The sequence below is a fragment of the Setaria viridis genome, chromosome 3 (genome assembly GCF_005286985.2).
Source record: "Setaria viridis chromosome 3, Setaria_viridis_v4.0, whole genome shotgun sequence".
Lineage (NCBI taxonomy): Eukaryota > Viridiplantae > Streptophyta > Magnoliopsida > Poales > Poaceae > Setaria > Setaria viridis.
Genome location: NC_048265.2, coordinates 641,983 through 662,004, shown reverse-complemented (window position 1 = coordinate 662,004; position 20,022 = coordinate 641,983). Strand labels below are relative to the sequence as shown.

At 45.5% G+C, this 20,022-nt stretch overlaps 1 protein-coding gene and 1 pseudogene across 3 annotated transcripts; both read left to right on the top strand.

Annotated features, from left to right (window-relative positions):
* The first annotated feature begins 1,313 nt into the window (after positions 1-1,313).
* LOC140222085 (uncharacterized) lies at positions 1,314-3,983 on the top strand (annotated as a pseudogene).
* A 10,705-nt stretch (positions 3,984-14,688) lies between these two features.
* LOC117847051 (FT-interacting protein 3) lies at positions 14,689-19,832 on the top strand. 3 transcript variants are annotated; one of them, XM_034728200.2, is made up of 3 exons: positions 14,689-15,035; positions 15,963-16,106; positions 16,596-19,832. In XM_034728200.2, exon 3 carries the CDS (start codon positions 16,625-16,627, stop codon positions 19,661-19,663), a length of 3,039 nt encoding a protein of 1,012 aa, XP_034584091.1. In that variant the 5' UTR covers positions 14,689-15,035; positions 15,963-16,106; positions 16,596-16,624; the 3' UTR covers positions 19,664-19,832. The 3 variants fall into 3 exon arrangements, with proteins under 3 accessions (XP_034584091.1, XP_034584093.1, XP_034584090.1); XM_034728202.2 differs by having other exon boundaries at positions 14,690-15,035; positions 15,968-16,106; positions 16,591-19,832; XM_034728199.2 differs by having other exon boundaries at positions 14,690-15,035; positions 16,591-19,832.
* Positions 19,833-20,022: the final 190 nt, after the last annotated feature.

Sequence of the window (20,022 nt, the reverse complement as noted above, 5' to 3'; positions counted from 1 at the left end):
GTGGTCGGGATAGCCTGGCAGAGCGGCAAGCGGGTAGCGGCCGCGACTGTGATTTGCGCGCAAGCAAAACAGAGTCGTGGCGGCGACTCTACCTCCACGACCTAAGCGTCAGCTGCGTCATGAATGAGACCGGCTTATCAAGCGCCAAGGTGAAGATCAGATATACCTCTGCTCTCTTCTTTCTTCCACCGCAAGAAGCTAGCAACAGTCCTAATCTCATATGACTTCATCGGTGTGTTAACACGTTTGTATGCTCTTTCAACATGCATCGGATTGATCTGGATTGATTCCATCTCTGCCAGATGGATTGACCTGTTCGTTTTGAGTGGATTGGCAGGATTAAATTTCGGCTAGATCGAGTGACACAGGTGGAATCACTCAAACCAGGTCTGGAAGTAATCCTAGCTGGAATCCAATCCGGCTGAAACGAACGAGGCCTAAAGCTGCTGGATTTGGCGCGATTTCAGGGGGTGGAGGTTACTGTAGCGCTCAGGTAAAAAAAAAGAAAGAAATCCAAATCACTACCCTGAACTATGAAGAAAGTTTAGATAACCCCTTAAACAAATTTTGTGTTTACTTAACCCCTTTGATTTCTTGAACCAACTTACTATTCACCTTTGGCCCATATTCAATTCTGGTTTTGCTGATTGGGACGCCGGTTTTGCTAATTGGGATAACACGCGAACTGTCCAACGTGGCAGCAAGAATTAAGGCCCACAAACCCCTCCTAATCTGCCCAGGTGTCCCTCCATCCCTCTCTCTTTCTCTCTCTCTCATTGATCCCTCGAGTTTGTCGTGAGTGTCTCCACCATCTTCTTTCCGTTCCTTGCAAATCAATCCAAGTGAGGATCGGAGGACAGATGATCAGCAACGACGAAATCGATCAGGTCTATTCCTCTTCCCCTAGGACGGATCAAAATTATAAGAATCATTTAGTTTATAAGGCTAGTGTTTTAACATCTAGAACCTGGTGGGATTCAATCTTGGAGCAATTGGGTAACTTTATTCATTCAGATGGGATTTGGATGAGTACTTGTAGTCATCTTCACCATTAGCTATGTATTGTAGGTTCAAATTTTGAAAATTGATGGCAGTCTATTGTTGGTTTGATTAGGTTCTAACGGATGGAGGATGTTGATATTACTTGAAAGTGGGTGTTTAAGTTGATCCTGATGTCGTTAATACAAGCACTTGTACTCCCTGATACCAGTAGTCTTGAATTTTTTGTTTAAAAGTTATACCTTTTTCTATAAATCTATGGAATATATATTGTTCTGATATAGGATTGCTATGTGTTCAATGTTGTCAGGAAAATGGACCCGCGAGACTTTATTTTGGTTAGATTCCACTTTGGGGGATGGTTTGATTTTGATGTCAACTCATTGAACTATGTCAATGGCAGAGTAGAGTTATCGCACGTAGAGAGAGATAAAGTGTCATTGTCAGAACTTAGGGGTTTTTTTATCATATCATGTTGCACTAACTGATGAAGATAATGTTGATTTTCATTGGTTATTCCCTGGAGCTGATCTAAGCAATGGATTGAGGAGGCTTGGTGATGACAAAAATTGCCTCTATATGTCTGATTGCATAACAAATGGTGTAGTTGCTGAAATTTATGTAGAAATATACAAGTATGATGGAGGGGATCAAGGAGGTGTTTAGTTTATTTATGAAGGTGGTGTTCAGGATGGTAATCAAGGAGGTGAGCTTGGTGATAAAGGAGGTGAGGTGCCTTCTCAAGATGATAAAGAATATGTTCAAGATGAACATGATACATCTGATGAAGAAGAAGATTATGTTTTGGAAGATGAAGACACATCAGAGGATGATGAAGAAGCAACTAAGTTCAGGACCAATGCTAGGAACCACAGGCGAAATCCAGCAAGCACTGATAAAGATCATGAATTTTCTAATCTTGAAATCTAGAAAATTGCAGAAGAAGCATATGCTTTAGAAGATAATCGGGAACCCATAATACTGGATAGTAGTGAAGAATGCAGTTACGAGGATGATGATGAGGGTGAAGAATTAAGAAGGAAGAGCAGATTTTCGAAATATGACAGTGAAATTATAATTCCAATGTTTTCACTTGGGATGATTTTTAGTGGAAGAGTGCAGTTCAAGGAGGCCTTGATCAAATATGGACTTGCTATTAGGAGGCACATCACATTTCCAAAGGACGAGGCTACTAAGATCAGAGCCAGGTGTTCTGGAAGAGTTGCCCTTGGTTCATTTTTGCCTCCAAACACAATGACAAGTTTAAGGTAAAGACCTTCCATAATGTACACATTTGCCCTCAAAGAAAGGATAATAGGTTGGTCATTGGCCCAAGAATAGCTGAAAATATAAGCACATCATCAAGGCAAACCCATCTTGGATGCTTCAAAATATTAAGGAGATTGTGCTGCTTGAGATGCGTATATATGTGTCACTCTCCAAGATCAAGAGAGCAAAGGGTATTGTTATGAGAAAGATCTATGAATCATGCAAAGGTGAGTATGCCAAGCTCTTTGAGTATCACGCTAAAATTCTTAGGAGCAATCCAGGGAGCACATGTGTAATATGCTTGGACCCTAACTACAATTTCCAAGTATTCCAAAGGATTTATGTGTGCTTTGATACTTGTAAAAAGGGCTTCCTTGCTGGGTGCAGGAGAGTGGTTGGAGTAGATGGCAGTTTTTTGAAGGGTGCTTGCAATGGTGAGCTAATTTGTGCTCTTGGCAGAGATGCAAACAAACAAATATATCCAATTGCCTGGGCAGTAGTGGAAAAATAAACCGTGGATTCATGAACTTGGTTCTTCGGGCTTCTAAAGAAGGATTTGCAAATTCCTACAGGAGGTAGAGGATGGGTTATCATATCTGACCAACAATAGGTAACAATTTATGATGATGTTGTTGTTTTTATCAATGAATTTCAAATCTGAATGTTGCTGAATATGGTTGTTGCTGGTGAGTGCATGCAGGGTCTTCTCAATGTTGTTGCTACATTGTTCCCAAATATTGAACACAGAATGTGTACAAGACACATTTATGCCAATTGGAGGAAGAAATATAGAGATGCAGATTTTCATAAACCCTTTTGGATGTGTGCAAAGGCATCAAGTGTGCCATTCTTCAATTTTTGTAAAGCAAAGCTAGCACAATTGACTCATGATGGTGCCAAGGACACGATGAACACCAATCCCAAGCATCGGAGTAGAGCTTGGTTCAACATTGGATCGAATTGTGATATTGTTGACAATAATATGTGTGAAAGTTTCAATAATTAGATATTAGATGTCAGGGCTCATCCTATCATTTTTATGCTTGAGGGTATCAGGACAAAGGTGTATGTGAGGATTCAGAAAAATAGAACTAAGGCAAGTAGATGGTCATCTACGATCTGTCCAAATATACTGAAGAATCTCAACAAGTACATTGACTTGTCAAAGCAATGTTTAGCAATTTGGAATGGCAAAGATGGCTTTGAGGTCAAACAAAAGGATAAGAGGTATTCAGTTGACATAGAGAAGACGACATGCTCTTGTAGGTACTAGCAGCTGTCAGGTATACCTTGTGCTCATGCCATCACAACTTTGTTTTTGAGTTCAAATCCTGCTTAGCACTACATAGCAGATTGCTATTCAGTTGTGGAATATAATAAGATCTATGACCATTGTATGATGCCCATGAACGGAATGGATCAGTGGCCAAAAGACCATCGCAAGCCACAACCTCCAACCTATGTGAAAATGCCAAGCAGGCCTAGGAAGGAAAGGAGGAGGAAACTTGGTGAGGCTAAAAAGGCCACAAAGGTTAGTAGGATAGGAACCAAAATTAAATGTAGCAAGTGTAAAAAGGAAGGCCACAACACTAGGAGCTGTGGTCGTAAATCTAATGCAAAGAGGAGGATTTTTGAGGCTGCCAAAGAGGCAAGTATATGTAATGCATATTATTAGTTTTTTCTATTTATGATCATTTTGTGTTGTCAACTTATGTAGGTTCTTGAGGGTAGCAGGCCACTGAAGAAGTCAAGGAAGGCTAAAGTAACTCAAAATAGTACTCAATGTGATATGCGTTCACAATCAATGTCAACCCCTGTGAAGAAGAAGAAGAAATGGGCTCCAATGCCAAGGCATTCTCCAAGGGTCAAGGTAGAAAAAGAGTTGATTCAGTTGTCAGCCACTTCCTTTTCATGTCAATTGTTGGGATGTAATAAGTTGATCAAATCGTCCTGTGAACTTAATCATCATTTTTTAACTAGTTAAGTTGGATTTTGTTAATTTTATCACAGCTATGCCAGTGAACTTATCTCAATTATATATATATATTATATATATATATATATACACACACGACATTCATTTTCCAGTTTGCAACCATTCTGAAAGTAAGGAGAACACTATTTATGTATGTATATATTTATCCTCATAACTTGAAGTTTGCCATTCCTTTTCCTATACTGAAATCCCAAATTGATGTGCCAAATCAAATTGCCATGGACAGGCTGACAGAATTACAATCATCATATTCAAAATTAAACCAATGATCACATTCAGTTTAGCACAAGAATTAGGCTCAAATCAACAGAGAAATTTACAACTCAAAGTCCCAACATCGTAGTTTGCTACTCTAAATCTTGCTTCTAAACTTGCCGCAGCTGCCCTTCTTTACAATCATCATATTCAAAATTAAACCAATGATCACATTCAGTTTAGCACAATAATTAGGCTCAAATCAACAGAGAAATTTACAACTCAAAGTCCCAACATCGTAGTTTGCTACTCTAAATCTTGCTTCTAAACTTGCCGCAGCTGCCCTTCTCCACCCAAAAGGTTCAGTAATGTGGCACCGCTCTCCCTCCTGTGATGGTGCAGGCATTCAAACACATGTCGCCATCCATTGATGTTACTGCCGCTCATGGATGAGCTGAAGCCATGGTCAGGCCCCTCGCCGATGGCCACCTGTCGTCACCAGACCTTGATAGCAGAAGCAAAGACCCAAGCGACAAGGCCAAGTGCAGCGCAGCACCCGGATGCGATGGATGTGATAGGGGCGGAGACGACGTGCTGCACTTAGCGTTGTTGGATGACGACATCGGACATGGCGGCGCAGTGGGTGGCGGCAACATGCTCGGCACCGAGGAAGGTACCCAGTATCGTGAGGAGAGAGAGAAAAGAGGAACGAGGGCACCTGGGCCGGACTGAATTCGAGGGGGTTATGTGCTCCTCATTTCTTTTGCCACGTTGGACAGTCTGCGTGTCATCCAAGTTAGCAAAATTGGCGTCCGAATCAGCAAAATCAGAATTGAATATGAGGCAAAGGTGAATAGTAAGCTGGTTTAAGAAATCAAAGGGTTAAGTAAACACAAAGTTTGTTTAGGGGTTATCTAAATTGAGGGTAGCGATTTGGAATTTTTTCAAAAAAAAACAGAAAGGAATTGAAGACTCCATAGCCCAACTTCCTAAAATTTTTTTTACCACTGAACACTGCAGAACATTGACGAAATTCTTGAGACTTCCGCCAGCATTCTTTACCGTATCTACTTCCTATTCTCTTCCTCCTCCGCTTTCTGAAGCTTCGCTTTCGGAAGCGATCCATCGAAACCTCCTGCTGTCAATGTTGCTTCGTGCACTGCTGCTCATCCATGGACAAGGTATTTTCTTTCTTGCTTGCTTTCTTCCCTTCTTACAAATTGAAGATGAACCTTCCGGCGGCCGGCCTTTTGCGTTCCTGTACAGCTCCCACTCAACACCTCTCTGCCTCCCTCCCCAATCTTACCACTCCCATGCGCTGGTAAAAAATGGCCCAAGCAGAGCAATCATCAGAACAGGAACTCCTCCCTACCTTCCTTCCTGCCCTCAGTTCTCTATCCTCTCTCCCCAGCGAGCAGCATAAAGCCCTTCTATATTAGGGATCAAACTCCCCGAGTTGTTCTATATATTAATCCGATTAAAGATTCCCTTCTACAATACATCAATTTCTATGTCAATTTTAGAACCCTGTGTTGTTCTTTATATTGCCACAATTAGAGATACCCTTCTACAATACATCAGCTTCTGTGTTAATTTTAAAATACTGCAATTTGATAAAGAGTTCAAAAATTAGCAGTCTCTACAATTCAATAACTAAAAATCTCACTACAATAAGTAATATGTTTTATCCATATTATCCTAACTCTTACTGTTATATACATATAGATGTTATTGCCTTCGGAATAACAATCAACTTTTTCCTATTATAGACTAAAAAATATCGATGGTTCAAACTCAAATTAATTTCTTTAGAAGATAACCTTTCACCAGCTTCAGAATCAGTACCAAGAAAACAGTATGCCATAACAATACACTACACTACATTCTCTCATCCTGATAAAAAAAACATCAATTCTTACTTTGATTCTATTTTACAGTGCATCTACTTTTGCAAAAGATAAACGAGATGCCACAAGAAAACTCGACAATTGAACATTAGTCTAAGAAGGGATAAATGACTCCACCGCGTGCTATGGTTTTAGTACCTCTCTTGTTAGCAAATACTCACTATATCATTTTGGATTTTCTAGGTTTGTAGGTGTTTGTATGCATCTAGACATATACTATATTTAGATGTATACAAACACCTATGAACCTAGAAAAGTTAAAATGACCTATAATTTAGGACGGAAGGAAGACCTGATTTCTAATCTGCCTTAATATAATATTAAATCTAGAATTCATTTTGTACAATTTCCTGTAAACACTTCATATGTATCAACAACTTCTATGTCTCAGTTATACTTATTATGCACAATAAAAATTAATCGGCGCAGCATAGCGCGCATACCTGTCTAGTTGATACACTAGTCTTGCGGTTCGTCTTATACAATTTCACGTAGAATTTTTACTAATGCGGGGGAAAGAGCAATGAAAGGAAAATATATAATTGTTTTGCGAAATGACAGTTCATAATACTTTTTCCAACACGTAAATTAAGGAATCGTACAGTTATTACGAGACAATCTAAAATACAAATGTCATCCAAACCGTCCATTAGACTATATCAATGTGTGCGTGTGTATTTGTCCTAAACGTGCTCCACTCAATCCAGAAGTGTGGGTTGTTTATTGCTCGTAGAGTGCAAGGCGACGGGGCTATCGCGCGGGGGCCCATACGAGATGAGACTGACGAGGCCATCAGGCATTCAGGCAGCATGTGTGGTGGATCTGGCGAGGCGAGGCGTGTTCGGAGCTGGGACAGGTGGGAACCGCGAACCGGGGGCCGTGGCAAAGTGTCACGACTCACGAGCGCAGCGGCAGCTTTGAGGATCCTGCTCATTTGAGTGGGCCGCTGGCCTCGCTGCCTCTGAAGTCACTACACTACGTACTGCAGAGAGAGTCTGCTGCTGGTCCAGCTCTTGTTTGTATAGTCCAGTGGTACAGGGCCAACCACAGCTCGGGTACACCTACGTGGCTAGTACGTGCATGCGCAGCAGGCTACTCCTCATACTTCCATCTCACCAAGCCGCCATTCCAGACTTTCCCTCTGAGTAAATTCCTTCTTTTCGTGTTCTGAAACTTTGGTAGCAATGAATATATAGGTTTCAAAATATTTAGTGCCAAAACATGAATATCATATACGTAGATTTATCTTCGATAAAGTCATTCGTCCCTCCTAAAATAAGTACTCCTTTTAGCGTTCAAGTTTTATGGTGCGCCTAAATTTAGCTTGTACTAAGATTTATCTAATTAAATCAACACCCACACCAATAAAAAAATATATAGAAAAGTGCAAGCAAATGACCAAATGATTAGTTGGGGTAATACGGTCATTGTCACGACTAGTGCGCGTGAAATATGCTAAAAGAACCTACACTTGTGATGGAGTACTTATTAGAGTTTATTAAAAATGTATGTTAAAAGAAAAGAGTGAAATGCATCGTATGGCGGGATAGCGATAGGTATCATTTAGGTGGCCAAACTATTAATTTTAGTTAAAGTGGACGCCACGGGGCTAATAACAGGAGGTGCTCACCCATAGCATCATATAAGTTCGAAGAACCATTTTGGGTGTCACTGTCCTATGGTTAATTATAGCATATTGCCAAGGAATATGGTGGCGCCACATGTATCGGGAGCAACTTGAATTGCTTTGGTGCGTGCGTGCGTACGCGTGGCGCAGGCAGAGTGGAATGAAGCACACGACGCAGCAAAAGTAGAAGGTTTTTTCCTTGGTGGACCGGGGCGCGCGCAGGCAGCTGAGCTGATGAGGATTGAGGAGACGAAAGAAGAATAGGCGTGTGTGGTGGACGCGCGCGGCGAGGCCCCGGTGGTGGGCGTGTTCGGGCAGGCGGGAACCGGGGGCGATCCCATCTTCCGCGCAACACCACACCACACCACTGGGGGGTCAGGTCGGTCAGGTCGGCTCGGCCATATGATGTTGCTTGCTTGCTTCTCCTTTCCTTGCTCGGTCGCTTCAACCAACTTGCTTGACCCTCCCCCAGATACACCGGCCGGCCGGGCCATGCACGACGACGATCGATATGGCGCGGCTGACGATGGATGGATAGATCACGCGCACGCCCACACAGCCATGCACAGGGCCTGCGCAACCCAATCCACTCCATACATCCCTGTGGCCTTTGTAATGTTGTGGGGGCGGTTGGGTATACTAGCTGCTACTTCATATCCATCATCGCACAGTGTGCAAGTTCCACGTCGTCTCTCATGATACATCCAGAGCTAGAAGACCGGTTTCACCGGCCATCCATCATGTCGTCATGTGTACGTGACACATGTAGGAGGTGGAGCGAGGTCGGCCGTGCGTGGCTTCGGGACACACATGCATGATGACCAAGCTGCTGCCTGCGAGCGTTTCAACTTTTTGACCACGCGCAGCGCACCCTGATCCATTGACGCGGTGGCGACCCACCGACAAGACAAGCAACAGTGTCACGTACTCGCGTCACAACGCTGAAGAACCTGCACGACGCACGCGCAATCAAGTCTGCACCGGGAGAGTGGAAATACTTTCTCCCCTAATTCTAATTTACCTTATTAAAAAGTAGGGAATATTTTTCTATATTTGGCATTATTCATGAAGTCGTTATAGAAAAATGGAGGCGGTGACTCTACCAAGTGTCGACCCCTTGCGTGCAGCGAAATTCAAAGGTTGGTCGCGTGGAAGTACAGATGCTATATATATACATATCTTCCTCGGGCCAAAAGAAAACATTACTCCTATCCGTTGTAGTGCGATACTACTGTGTGCGTGTATAGTATGATATGTATAGGTGGCCACTGGCCACTTGGCAGCTTGAATATTGGATAACGTACCGCCACAGGATAAGGCCGATGCCATCTGTTTGCCTTTCGGCGTCTTCAAGGGGCGGATACGTAAATGACCCCTGGCTACCATAGTAGTAGTATAGTGAATCAGTCTAATAGAGATGAAAGATGACGAGGCAATTCTTTATTTATTCAGGAACCGGATGGAGTGTGTCTGGTTGCTTGTATCGTATGGTTCACGTACAATAATAATCTTTTTATTTGGTTGGATGAATCCAGAATTGAGCATTTTGCGGGCCGGGCTGGGCTGAAAAAGCCCAGTTCATGTCGGGCTGAAAATTTGTGCCCACAAAAGTCCCATGGGTGTCGTCGAGCCGAGATTTTTTGGCCAAGCCCGGGCCTTGTTCGGGCTTCATGTTCTTTTTTATTGAAAAATAAATGAAATTAATTATTTAGGTGGGCTCGACCGACCCAATTTTTTTCGAGCTTGGAACACGCTTGGCCCGGCAGGTAGGGTGGGCGGGCCAAAACCCATTGGGCTTGAGCCCGGCCTAACTCAAAATGCAGAGGTCTAGGTGAATCGTACCAACTCATTCAGTATAAAAGCCATCCTACTTAATACATTATTCAAGTAATTGGAGTGAACTATGTGCTACAAGAAAATTGGTTGAACCCCACCATCCAAAATCATCCATACATAGTGCCTGCAAGCAAACACGCCCTGGACATCCGGAAAAAAAAGGTGGTGATTAGATGGTTTGATTTAGCAATAAGGAGAATGGAATAGGGTGGCTTCCAGGAACATAGAGAGGGCAAGAGTGCAAGGCCCTCAAAAGAAAAAGGCAAGTTTTCAGGTGTTCCATTTTTTTTAAAAAGAAACCATGAAGGAAGGGAAAAAAAATAGGAAAACTGTCACTCAGAGTATTCCACTTGGAAGTGGTGGCCTGGTGCGGAAAAGGCAAAGATATCAAACGCGGGCCCTGCGTGCGGCCCATCCAGCAGCAGGCCTCCCCCTCTCAGCCCGCGGGCGAAAAAAAAACTGACGGTGGAGATGAGGCCCATTAACTTTCCTGGTCGAGGCACTTAGTTTCGTGGGCCTGTGGCCCGCACCACCTTTATCTCGCGCACGGGCCGCACCGCGCGAGCATCGACGCGGCTCGAATTTTTTTTATTTTTATATTTTTTTTACGATTTTGCAGAAATAAATACTGGAACCAAAAATTTGCAAAAAATAGATCTATGCTGCCGTGCAAACGGCGGTAGGTCCCTTACCGCCGGTTGGTTTGGCGACATGATGCCTGCCACGGTCCGCAGGAGTATTCACCATTTGAAACAGCGGTAGGTGACCGACCATTGTACGAAACAGTTGTAGGCCATGCACCGCCGTTTCAAGTGGCGGCACTCTCCTAGGTTAGGTTTGGCCGGGTTTAGCGGGGTGTAGGATGTTATAGCCGGTTGAAACGGCTAGTTGTTTAAACCGGCTATAATTCTGTTTTAATTTTCCTTAGTCATTTTTCTTGTAATTATGTATGATATTTTTAAAGTGAAATATGTAGTTCCATTGGAATATTTAACTTCGTAATTTGAGAGAGGTAGAGTGATTGAACGAAATAATTGAAAATGATTTAACTCCCGACCATTAGGTACATAGTTGTTTCCAGCGAGATTACAACTGATGCAAACAAAATTCCCGTGGAACATACAAACAACAACGACTCTAGGATGAACAACTAATTATACATTGCAGTGGCATGTGTGGCACAGATGCTATCCTAAACCAGTGCCATTGCTAAATGTAACATGCCTTAGGTAATTGAAATAGCTGGGGAAAGTGCCATGTCTACTTTCTAGTAGAACTGGCTCTGTGAGGACTGCGACGGCCCAGCTTCATAGTAGCTAGCACCCCCAAAGGATGGCGGAGATGGGGAGCGATCCCTGTTGTGGTGGAAGGGGCACTTGCACCATGGATCAGTGCAAATCAAGTTACCTGTGATGTCAACTGTCCAAGGATTCGCGTCAACTTCGGACTGAAGATCCTCGACCTTACGCTCCAGGTCAAAGATCTTGCACTTTCAGGTAGTGTATGTACTCCTGGGTTGTCTCAGGAAGTGGTGGATTGACCCACTTGGCGTAGCGGCAGTTACCTTCATTGAGATAGCTCTGAACGTGATGTTAGTTTCAAGGACAAGAAGCTTAGGAAGAGTAATGAAGTAATAACTTTACTCACCAACCCATATGGGCATCAAAAGAAATGGCGACTTCCATCACTGTAGTCGTCATAGAGCTTGACGACACAAGCCACGCCATGGTGACACATTGGCCACGCATCTTGACAGTTGTCATAAGGCCTGAGGCAGTTTGAAGGCTCGTAGTTAGCCCTATCCTTCAGAGGGAACTCGTCGAGGGGTACCTCATACTCCGTTGGGCCAAAAGAACCTGGCCAAGTGATGGTTGGAATAAGAGCATCCCTCCTCTTCCCTTCCTCCCACGACATCTCCCTCTTGCGGATGCCATAGTTCTTACCCGTGCTCAGTAGCGTCGAAGGATACAGTAGTCTTACTCGTGCTCAGTGGTGTGGAAGGATTTGAGAGAGGGGGGGTTCAATATAAGGATTTCATGCTCGGTACGTTGTCCTGTTCAATCATCCTGAGAAATGGTATATATAGCCTTTGCAGATGCAGGGACGTAGGTGTAAGTGTGGAGTCCCATCCGCTTGAGAAGGGTTCACGTTAAGAGTCCTTGCAGTCTATAGTGTAGCCTGCATGTTCATTCATTAGTTGTTAAAGGAATCGGTACATGTACAAAATGTATGCGTAATGTTTTTGAACGAATTGACCGACCACGAAATTATCGTTAATGTCGGGATACTTGAAGAACCTACACCTTGTCTTCCCCCTAGGTGTGTCATCCTCCCGTACCTGCAACCACACACGGAAGCCGCAGTGGCATTTGGGGTGCTCATACTTGCGAGACATCATCAGGATGACGCTCATGTCATGGGTTTTTGTCCCATTTTCTTCTTCTTTGGTTCTCTTGTCCAGTAATGAGAGTTAAGAGTTCTCGTTCTGGAGAGTAGCTTCCTGAACTTGAGGTGACCTCCATGGTGCCGCCTTCTACGTAGATGGGCGACAAAGGAGTCCCCTCCTGTTACGGGAGGGTGTCGAGGTAGGCGATGAGGCGTGAATCGTCGTGCTTGGTGAGAGCAGGTGGCTTCATGTTGGGCTATTAGATGAATGTACCTTGGGGAGTTGATGTGATCACCAGACCCTGCTGTGGGCCTGATAAAGGGGTCTCCTTGTCCAGTTCTAAGTAGTAGTCGAGGTTCTTGATCGTAACCGTACCTAATAAACAGCGGTCATGTTGCGGAGTCCGAACAGGAATCAACTCGGGTGGTACTCCGACTCGCAAGATGGCTTATGTGCTGGCTCGTGAAAGTCAATTCGATTGGTGGGAGAAGTCGGGTTGTACTCGGACTCGTCCCCCTAGCCTCTGGCTAAGTCAGAAATTGAAAATTCGTTGAAAGTCTCGACGAGATCCTCCAGAGCTTGACACTGGAGCTTCATGGTTTGCAGCTTCTTCTTCGGACTCGATGCAATGTGGCAGTGGAAATTTCCAGCGCGGTTTGCGACGCAAACCCAGATGTTAAAAATGAACGTCGCGCTTGCTTCAAACGCGACAATTGGCTTGATGATGACTTGTGCCATCGAGTTCGCCAGTGGATTCTCGGCGAGCGCCCCCTACCTGGCACGTCAGCTGTTGGTGTTTAGATCTGGCAACCTACCGAGGGGGGTGCGTGAGGTAGTGTTTTGGTTAGTGGGGCTCGCCGAGATCAGGAACTCGATGGTAAACACGGACACACGATTTAGATAGGTTTGGGCCGCTGAATAGCGTAATACCCTATGTCCTGTATGTTGGTTGGATTGAATTGCTTTGGAGGGGGTCCCTGCCTCGCATTATATTGCCGGGGGCAAGGTTACATGTTGGTTGTTTACAAGAATACTAGTCGGATTTGACTAGACGAGTTCTACTCCAATTGCTAAGAGTATTTTTCCTAATCATCGACTAGTTTCTCGGTGTCCAGCCCTATATCTAAGACTGTCCAAACCTTCTAGTGAGCCCATATATGTATGTACGACACCCGCCGTTCCCTTCTGAAAGGAACGGAGGGCCCACCCTCCCGTGCCACCCGGTGCTACACGCCGTCGTGGCCACCGCATCCCGCCCTCCTGTGCCACCAGGTGCTGCCTGTGCCCCACCACCGTGGCTGTCGCAAGGGCCGCTGCACGCCAGCTGTGGCACCCCTGCCCTCCCGCGTCGCACGCCATGCGCCACTACCACCATGGTCGAGCTAGCAAGGCCGTCGTCGCCCCGACCCTCTATTCTTCTTCCTCCAGACAGAAGCTGAACCGAGAGCATGGTAGCTTCTTGGGCCAAATCCGCCATCCTCCCTCCACAAAAATCAAATCGCTGCCACCCACGCCTCCCTCACCTCCCAAGCTCCATCCTCCACCACTCCTAGCCCGCCGCCATGGCTCCTAGCGCTGTGAATTTGAGTTCTAGTCCGCGTCACAGCCTCCTAGCCTTCCCGAGCTAGACCTCGAGCTTGATTTCGGCAGCGGAGTCATGGAGCACCGGCGGTGGAGCAAGAAGTCGCGGGCGTCGGCAGCACACGCCGGCGGGGAGGAGGGGGCTGTGGGTGCTAGCGGTCGGGAGGAGGACCGCTTGGGTTCCGGCGGTGAGAAAAAAACATTGACCGAGGGTCACCGTGACGAGAGTTTCGAGCGTGCATTGCGTGGATCGATCGATTTCTGCGTTTCCATGTGACTGTTAGGTGGATGGGCTGTTTTGCATCTTCTGGACCCGGTTCGCGACCTCATGCAGGGTTAGCAAACAAGTCAACTTGCACCCGCTCAGCCTGACCCAACCCTCGTCAGGGCTAACAAACGCACCCTCCGTTCCCTTCCATCGTCGGTGCCTCTCTCTCTCTCGGTCTCGGTCGTACGAGTCTGGCAGCTTGCGGCACAGTACCCATGCCATGTCCCATGTGGCCGACCCGACACGCAGACGCTGGGGCTGATGGCCATGCCATAAAACCGACGCGTTTACCGGTGCTCTTTCATCTAGCCGTCTAGGGATGGATGCACAAGATACATAGGTACGGTTACGGTCGCCCATCCCATCATCATCCTCAAGAAAAAGAGTAGTGCAAGTCAAGTGCGTGCTTGCTTGCGGCCGCTGCTGACGGACGTTTCGGCCACGTTCGCCAACACACAAAGCATCCATCGTACAGGATACACATAGGGTCTGATTGGACGCCTGCGTCCAGGCTCGGGAGATGCAAGTTCAAGGTGATTGGATGCCAGGGTCGCGGGATACGGGAATTTGACCGTATTTTGGTGCGCGCAGCATGATTTGACCGTTGGTTGGCATGGTGAATCCCGGCGGTCGGTCAGAAGTCAAATCCCGCGGGCGGGTCATCATCGTCCTGCCCAGGCGCAGGCGGCACCGGTAACGGAAAACGTGGAAGAGCACGGAGAAGGCACGGCGACTCCACGCAAGACGCTCCCCCCTCTCACTCCCTACGCAAGTTGCATTCGCAAGCAGACGCCTCTCCTTCCTTTCCCCCACCAAAACCCCTCCTGCTCCCCCACCCTTCTCGTCCACCCGCAACCTCAACCCCATGGACGCCGCGTGAAGGAGGACCATCGCCTCCGTGCCGCTTCAAGCCGAGGATTCGCCCGGCATTACCGTGGGGCCGGCCGGATCTGGGAGCGCCGCGTCCACAGGTGACCAGATCTGGGCCTCCTTTGTTTTTTTTTTTTGTTTACCCTCCTCCCCCAGGTTTGGTTTCGATTCAGCGTTCTGCGCTGCGATGCCTCCTCTTAGGGATTCTAGGATCCTTTGGTGCATGCACAATCCTATAGGTTCTTCATGTTTGCGTCTCGAGTTTTACTAGTTCCTTTTTTTCTCTCTCGTGTGTTTCTGGAATCGTACTAGGTTCTTCGTGCGTGTGTTTTGGAAAGTCTAGTTTCATGGGTGTTTATCATGGGTGATGGGTGTTTGTTTTTCGGCTCCCCAACAACTCCAGTTGCGTCGCTTTCCAACGCCCGAGTTCAGCGCTGCGGGGCGACGTCAAAAAGCGCACAGATTCTTTTCCGCCGGTACAACTTTTTCGATATGTATCTATCTCCTTTCGATATGTACAACTAGTCGCGCCAACGTGCTCAGATTTAATCAATGGATTATATGCGTCAGTCCTATGATATGATACCCGCGCTGTATCTGTAAAGTCTGATGCGATTTTGCCCCAGATAAGTCCAGAAAGCGAAATATAAATAATCTGTAGCCTGTTCGTTCATAATCTATAGCCTGCTTTTTTTTGTTTTGTTTTTTTTGGTTGGGATTGTCGACGTCAGCTCTTATCTACCAAACATCGGTGTCACCGACCAGTGCTTAGCCGATTGTCACCAAACTTTTGGTCCCAGAATCAGGTGTGAAAGGGATTTTAATCTTAGCTTGATTTGATGTGGACTGCTACAGGTTTTAGGACATGATCGAGCGACTGTTTTTTCCCTTCTTATTTAAGATAAGAAAGCGGATTCTATCATTTGTTTTGATAACTGGTTTAATAATTTCTCCTTCTCAAGTAGCCACTTCGTGGATCCATATATCTGCAGGCATTGCTAACAGTACACTATTTTCTTTCTCTGCAGTGCAGTGTAGTGGACTACAGTATCAGCTGCAACACTCCTCGATCTAGATCCAGTCATCCTTCCCAAGCAACTGCGCCTCCCTCCCTTCAATATACGTGCGGAGTGGAGATCCATCAAGCCTTGAGTTGACTTCTTCTTTTCTTGGTAAGGAAACCCTCGCTTGCTTGGGCAGATTGTTCATTTCACTGGCGCATAATATTTTCTTTTCCTGTCGCTCCTCAAATCCAAATATTTGATCCTAGGATTGACACCCACACACCTATGACCTATCCACTCAGATTAGTGCTGGTATGTTTGCTGAGTTGTGTAGTAATAATATCGATTTGTTTCCCAAAAATAATGTTAAGGTGTTCAACTCAACACTTCCCTGGGGATTTTGTCTTCATTTGACGTGGACTGTTTACAAGTTTTAGGACATGATCTAAAAATGATTGTATCATTTAGTATATATGGTAAATATAATTCTGATTTAAGCTATGTCTTTCAATATAGTTGTTTTTTTTTTCAATTTACATATCCTGTTTGCTTTTTGTTGCTGTTTGTGTTAGCCTGCTACTATTTTTTTAAAGTAGCTTTTCGTCGATTCTTATTTCCAGATAATTCTAACAACTTAATCTCTCTTGTGCAGTGCAGTATAGTGAACTACAACATCAGCAGAGGCAATGGCTACATATAAGCTGGGTGTGGAGGTTGTAAGTGCTCATGACCTCATGCCTAAGGATGGGCAAGGTTCTGCGAATGCTTGTGTCGAGGTGACCTTTGATGGGCAGCGGTTCCGCACTGCTGTCAAGGAGAAGGACCTGAACCCAGTGTGGAATGAGCGCTTCTACTTCAATATATCAGATCCTTCTAATCTTCCTGAGCTCGCCCTTGAAGCATATGTCTACAATGTCAACAAAACCATTGAAAGTTCCAGGTCCTTCCTTGGGAAGGTAAGGATTGCTGGAACCTCATTTGTGCCCTTTCCTGACGCGGTGGTCATGCATTATCCATTAGAGAAGCGTGGGATGTTCTCGCGTGTCAAAGGAGAACTTGGTCTGAAAGTATACATCACCAATGACCCTGCCATCAAAGCTTCAAATCCTCTTCCTGCAATGGATCCTGTTTCGAGTAATCCTCCTCCAGCTCCAAGTCCAGCAGAGCAAATTGCAGCTGATATAACTGGTACTAACCTGCACAGATCTCAGGAGCATAGGTCTGAGGCCAAAACCTTACACACCATTGCTAAGGAGGCACACCATCATCATAACCATGGCCATCTTCCAGCTAGTTTTGGTGAGCAGCCTTCCAAGTACTCTGTAGACCAGATGAAGCCTGAACATCAGCAACCCAGGATTGTGAGAATGTATTCAGCGGCCTCCCAGCAGCCCATGGACTACGCACTCAAAGAGACCAGTCCATTTCTTGGTGGTGGGCAGGTTGTTGGTGGCCGGGTTATACGTGGTGAAAAGCATGCTAGCACTTATGACCTGGTGGAGCGAATGCAGTATCTGTTTGTTCGCGTGGTCAGGGCTCGGGACTTGCCTGACATGGATGTCACTGGAAGTCTGGATCCTTTTGTTGAGGTGAGAGTTGGCAACTATAGGGGGATAACTAAGCACTTTGAGAAGCAGAAGAATCCAGAGTGGAATGCGGTCTTTGCTTTTTCCAGGGATTGTATGCAGGCATCTGTCCTTGAGGTTGTGGTCAAAGACAAAGATTTGCTTAAAGATGACTTTGTTGGCTTAGTGCGATTTGATTTGAATGATGTTCCAATACGTGTGCCTCCTGACAGCCCACTGGCTCCAGAATGGTACCGGCTTGTTGGTAAGAGCGGGGATAAGTCCATGGGCGAGCTCATGCTTGCAGTTTGGATTGGCACCCAAGCTGATGAAGCATTTCCTGATGCCTGGCATTCAGATGCTGCAACACTTGAAGATCCATCTGCTGTAACACACATGAAGTCTAAAGTTTATCATGCTCCCAGATTGTGGTACCTGCGAGTTAATATAGTCGAGGCCCAAGATGTTGCTATATTTGATAAGACTCGCTATCCAGATGTATTTGTCAGAGTACAAGTGGGGCATCAAATGGGGAGGACGAAACCTGTGCAGGCTAGAAATTTCAACCCTTTTTGGAATGAGGACCTTATGTTTGTGGCTGCTGAACCATTTGAGGATAACCTTATTCTGACTCTTGAGGATCGTGCAGCTCCTAATAAAGATGAAATGCTTGGCCGTGTCATTATACCATTGACAATGATTGATAGACGTGCCGATGACCGTATTATCCATGGAAAGTGGTTCAATCTTGAGAAGCCTGTACTTGTTGATGTGGACCAACTGAAGAAGGAAAAGTTCTCTACTCGGCTTCATCTCCGTCTCTGTCTTGATGGAGGTTACCATGTTCTTGATGAGTGTACAAACTACAGCAGTGACTTAAGACCAACAGCCAAGCAACTCTGGAAGCCATCCATTGGCTTGCTTGAACTTGGCATCCTTGGTGCTCAAGGGATTGTTCCTATGAAAACAAGAGATGGAAAAGGTTCATCAGACACCTATTGTGTTGCTAAGTACGGGTCAAAGTGGGTAAGGACACGTACCATCATGAACAATCCGAACCCCAGATTCAATGAACAGTACACCTGGGAAGTCTATGATCCTGCAACTGTCCTGACTGTTGGTGTTTTTGACAATGGCCAACTTGGAGAGAGGAGTGGGGAGAAGACATCCAGTGGCAAAGATGGGAAGATAGGCAAGGTCCGGATACGCCTTTCCACACTTGAAACTGGTCGTGTGTACACCCATTCATATCCTCTCCTGGTTCTCCACTCATCAGGGGTGAAAAAGATGGGTGAACTGCACCTAGCGATTCGATTTTCCTCAACATCACTGGTAAACATGTTGTACCTGTACTCTCGTCCTTTGCTTCCAAAGATGCACTATGTGCGCCCAATACCTGTACTTCAGGTTGATATGCTGCGCCATCAAGCTGTCCAGATTGTGGCTGCCCGACTTAGCCGGATGGAGCCACCTTTGAGAAAGGAAGTTGTTGAATACATGACAGACTTTGATTCTCACTTGTGGAGCATGAGGAAAAGTAAAGCAAACTTCTTCAGACTCATGACAGTTTTCTCAGGCTTGTTTGCTGTTAGCAAGTGGTTCACTGGTGTCTGTGCATGGAAGAATCCCATTACCACTGTGCTAGTTCACATTCTCTATATAATGCTGGTGTGCTTTCCAGAGCTCATTCTTCCAACAGTGTTCTTGTACATGTTTCTTATAGGGATTTGGAACTTCCGCTACCGACCTCGCTATCCTCCACACATGAATACCAAGATCTCCCATGCAGAGGCTGTTCACCCTGATGAACTTGATGAGGAGTTTGACACATTCCCTACCAGCCGCAACCCTGAGATTGTAAGGATGAGGTATGACAGATTGAGGAGTGTTGCTGGAAGGATTCAAACAGTGGTTGGTGATATAGCAACACAAGGGGAGAGGGTTCAAGCATTGCTTAGCTGGAGGGACCCTCGGGCCACAGGAGTCTTTGTCCTGTTTTGTTTGATAGCAGCAGTAGTCTTGTATGTTACACCGGTTCAAGTTCTTGCTGCACTAGCAGGGTTCTATGTCATGAGGCACCCAAGGTTCAGACATAGGTTACCATCAGTACCAGTGAACTTCTTCAGGCGGTTGCCAGCAAGGACCGACAGTATGCTATAAATAAGCCGTCATTTGGTGGTCTTCGTTGTAATACCTAGAGATGCTTTCTCTGTTACTGTAGTCTTCTTGACACTGTTGCTATTTATGACTCTGTTCAGGACTTGAGAGCCTGTAAATCGTATCAGTTGCTAAATTGTGGGAATAATTGCCAAAATCTTGTTTTGACCTATCTGTTTTTGGTTATGTGTCGATCCTTTCTAAAATATCCAGCTCAGTTTGTTTTGTGCTCCGTCCGTTCGTCTGGAGTCCTGAAATTGCATTTAGCTATGGATCTGCTAGCTTATGCTCAAAACCTTCATCTTGAGCAGCTACTGATTGTTGTGCAGCCTCTTTTTTATCTGCGGTTAATTTCTGTTTTT

What these genes read in the sequence shown, in the direction of transcription:
- LOC117847051 (XM_034728200.2), top strand. Translation starts at nt 16,625, where the DNA reads ATGGCTACATATAAGCTGGGTGTGGAGGTTGTAAGTGCTCATGACCTC.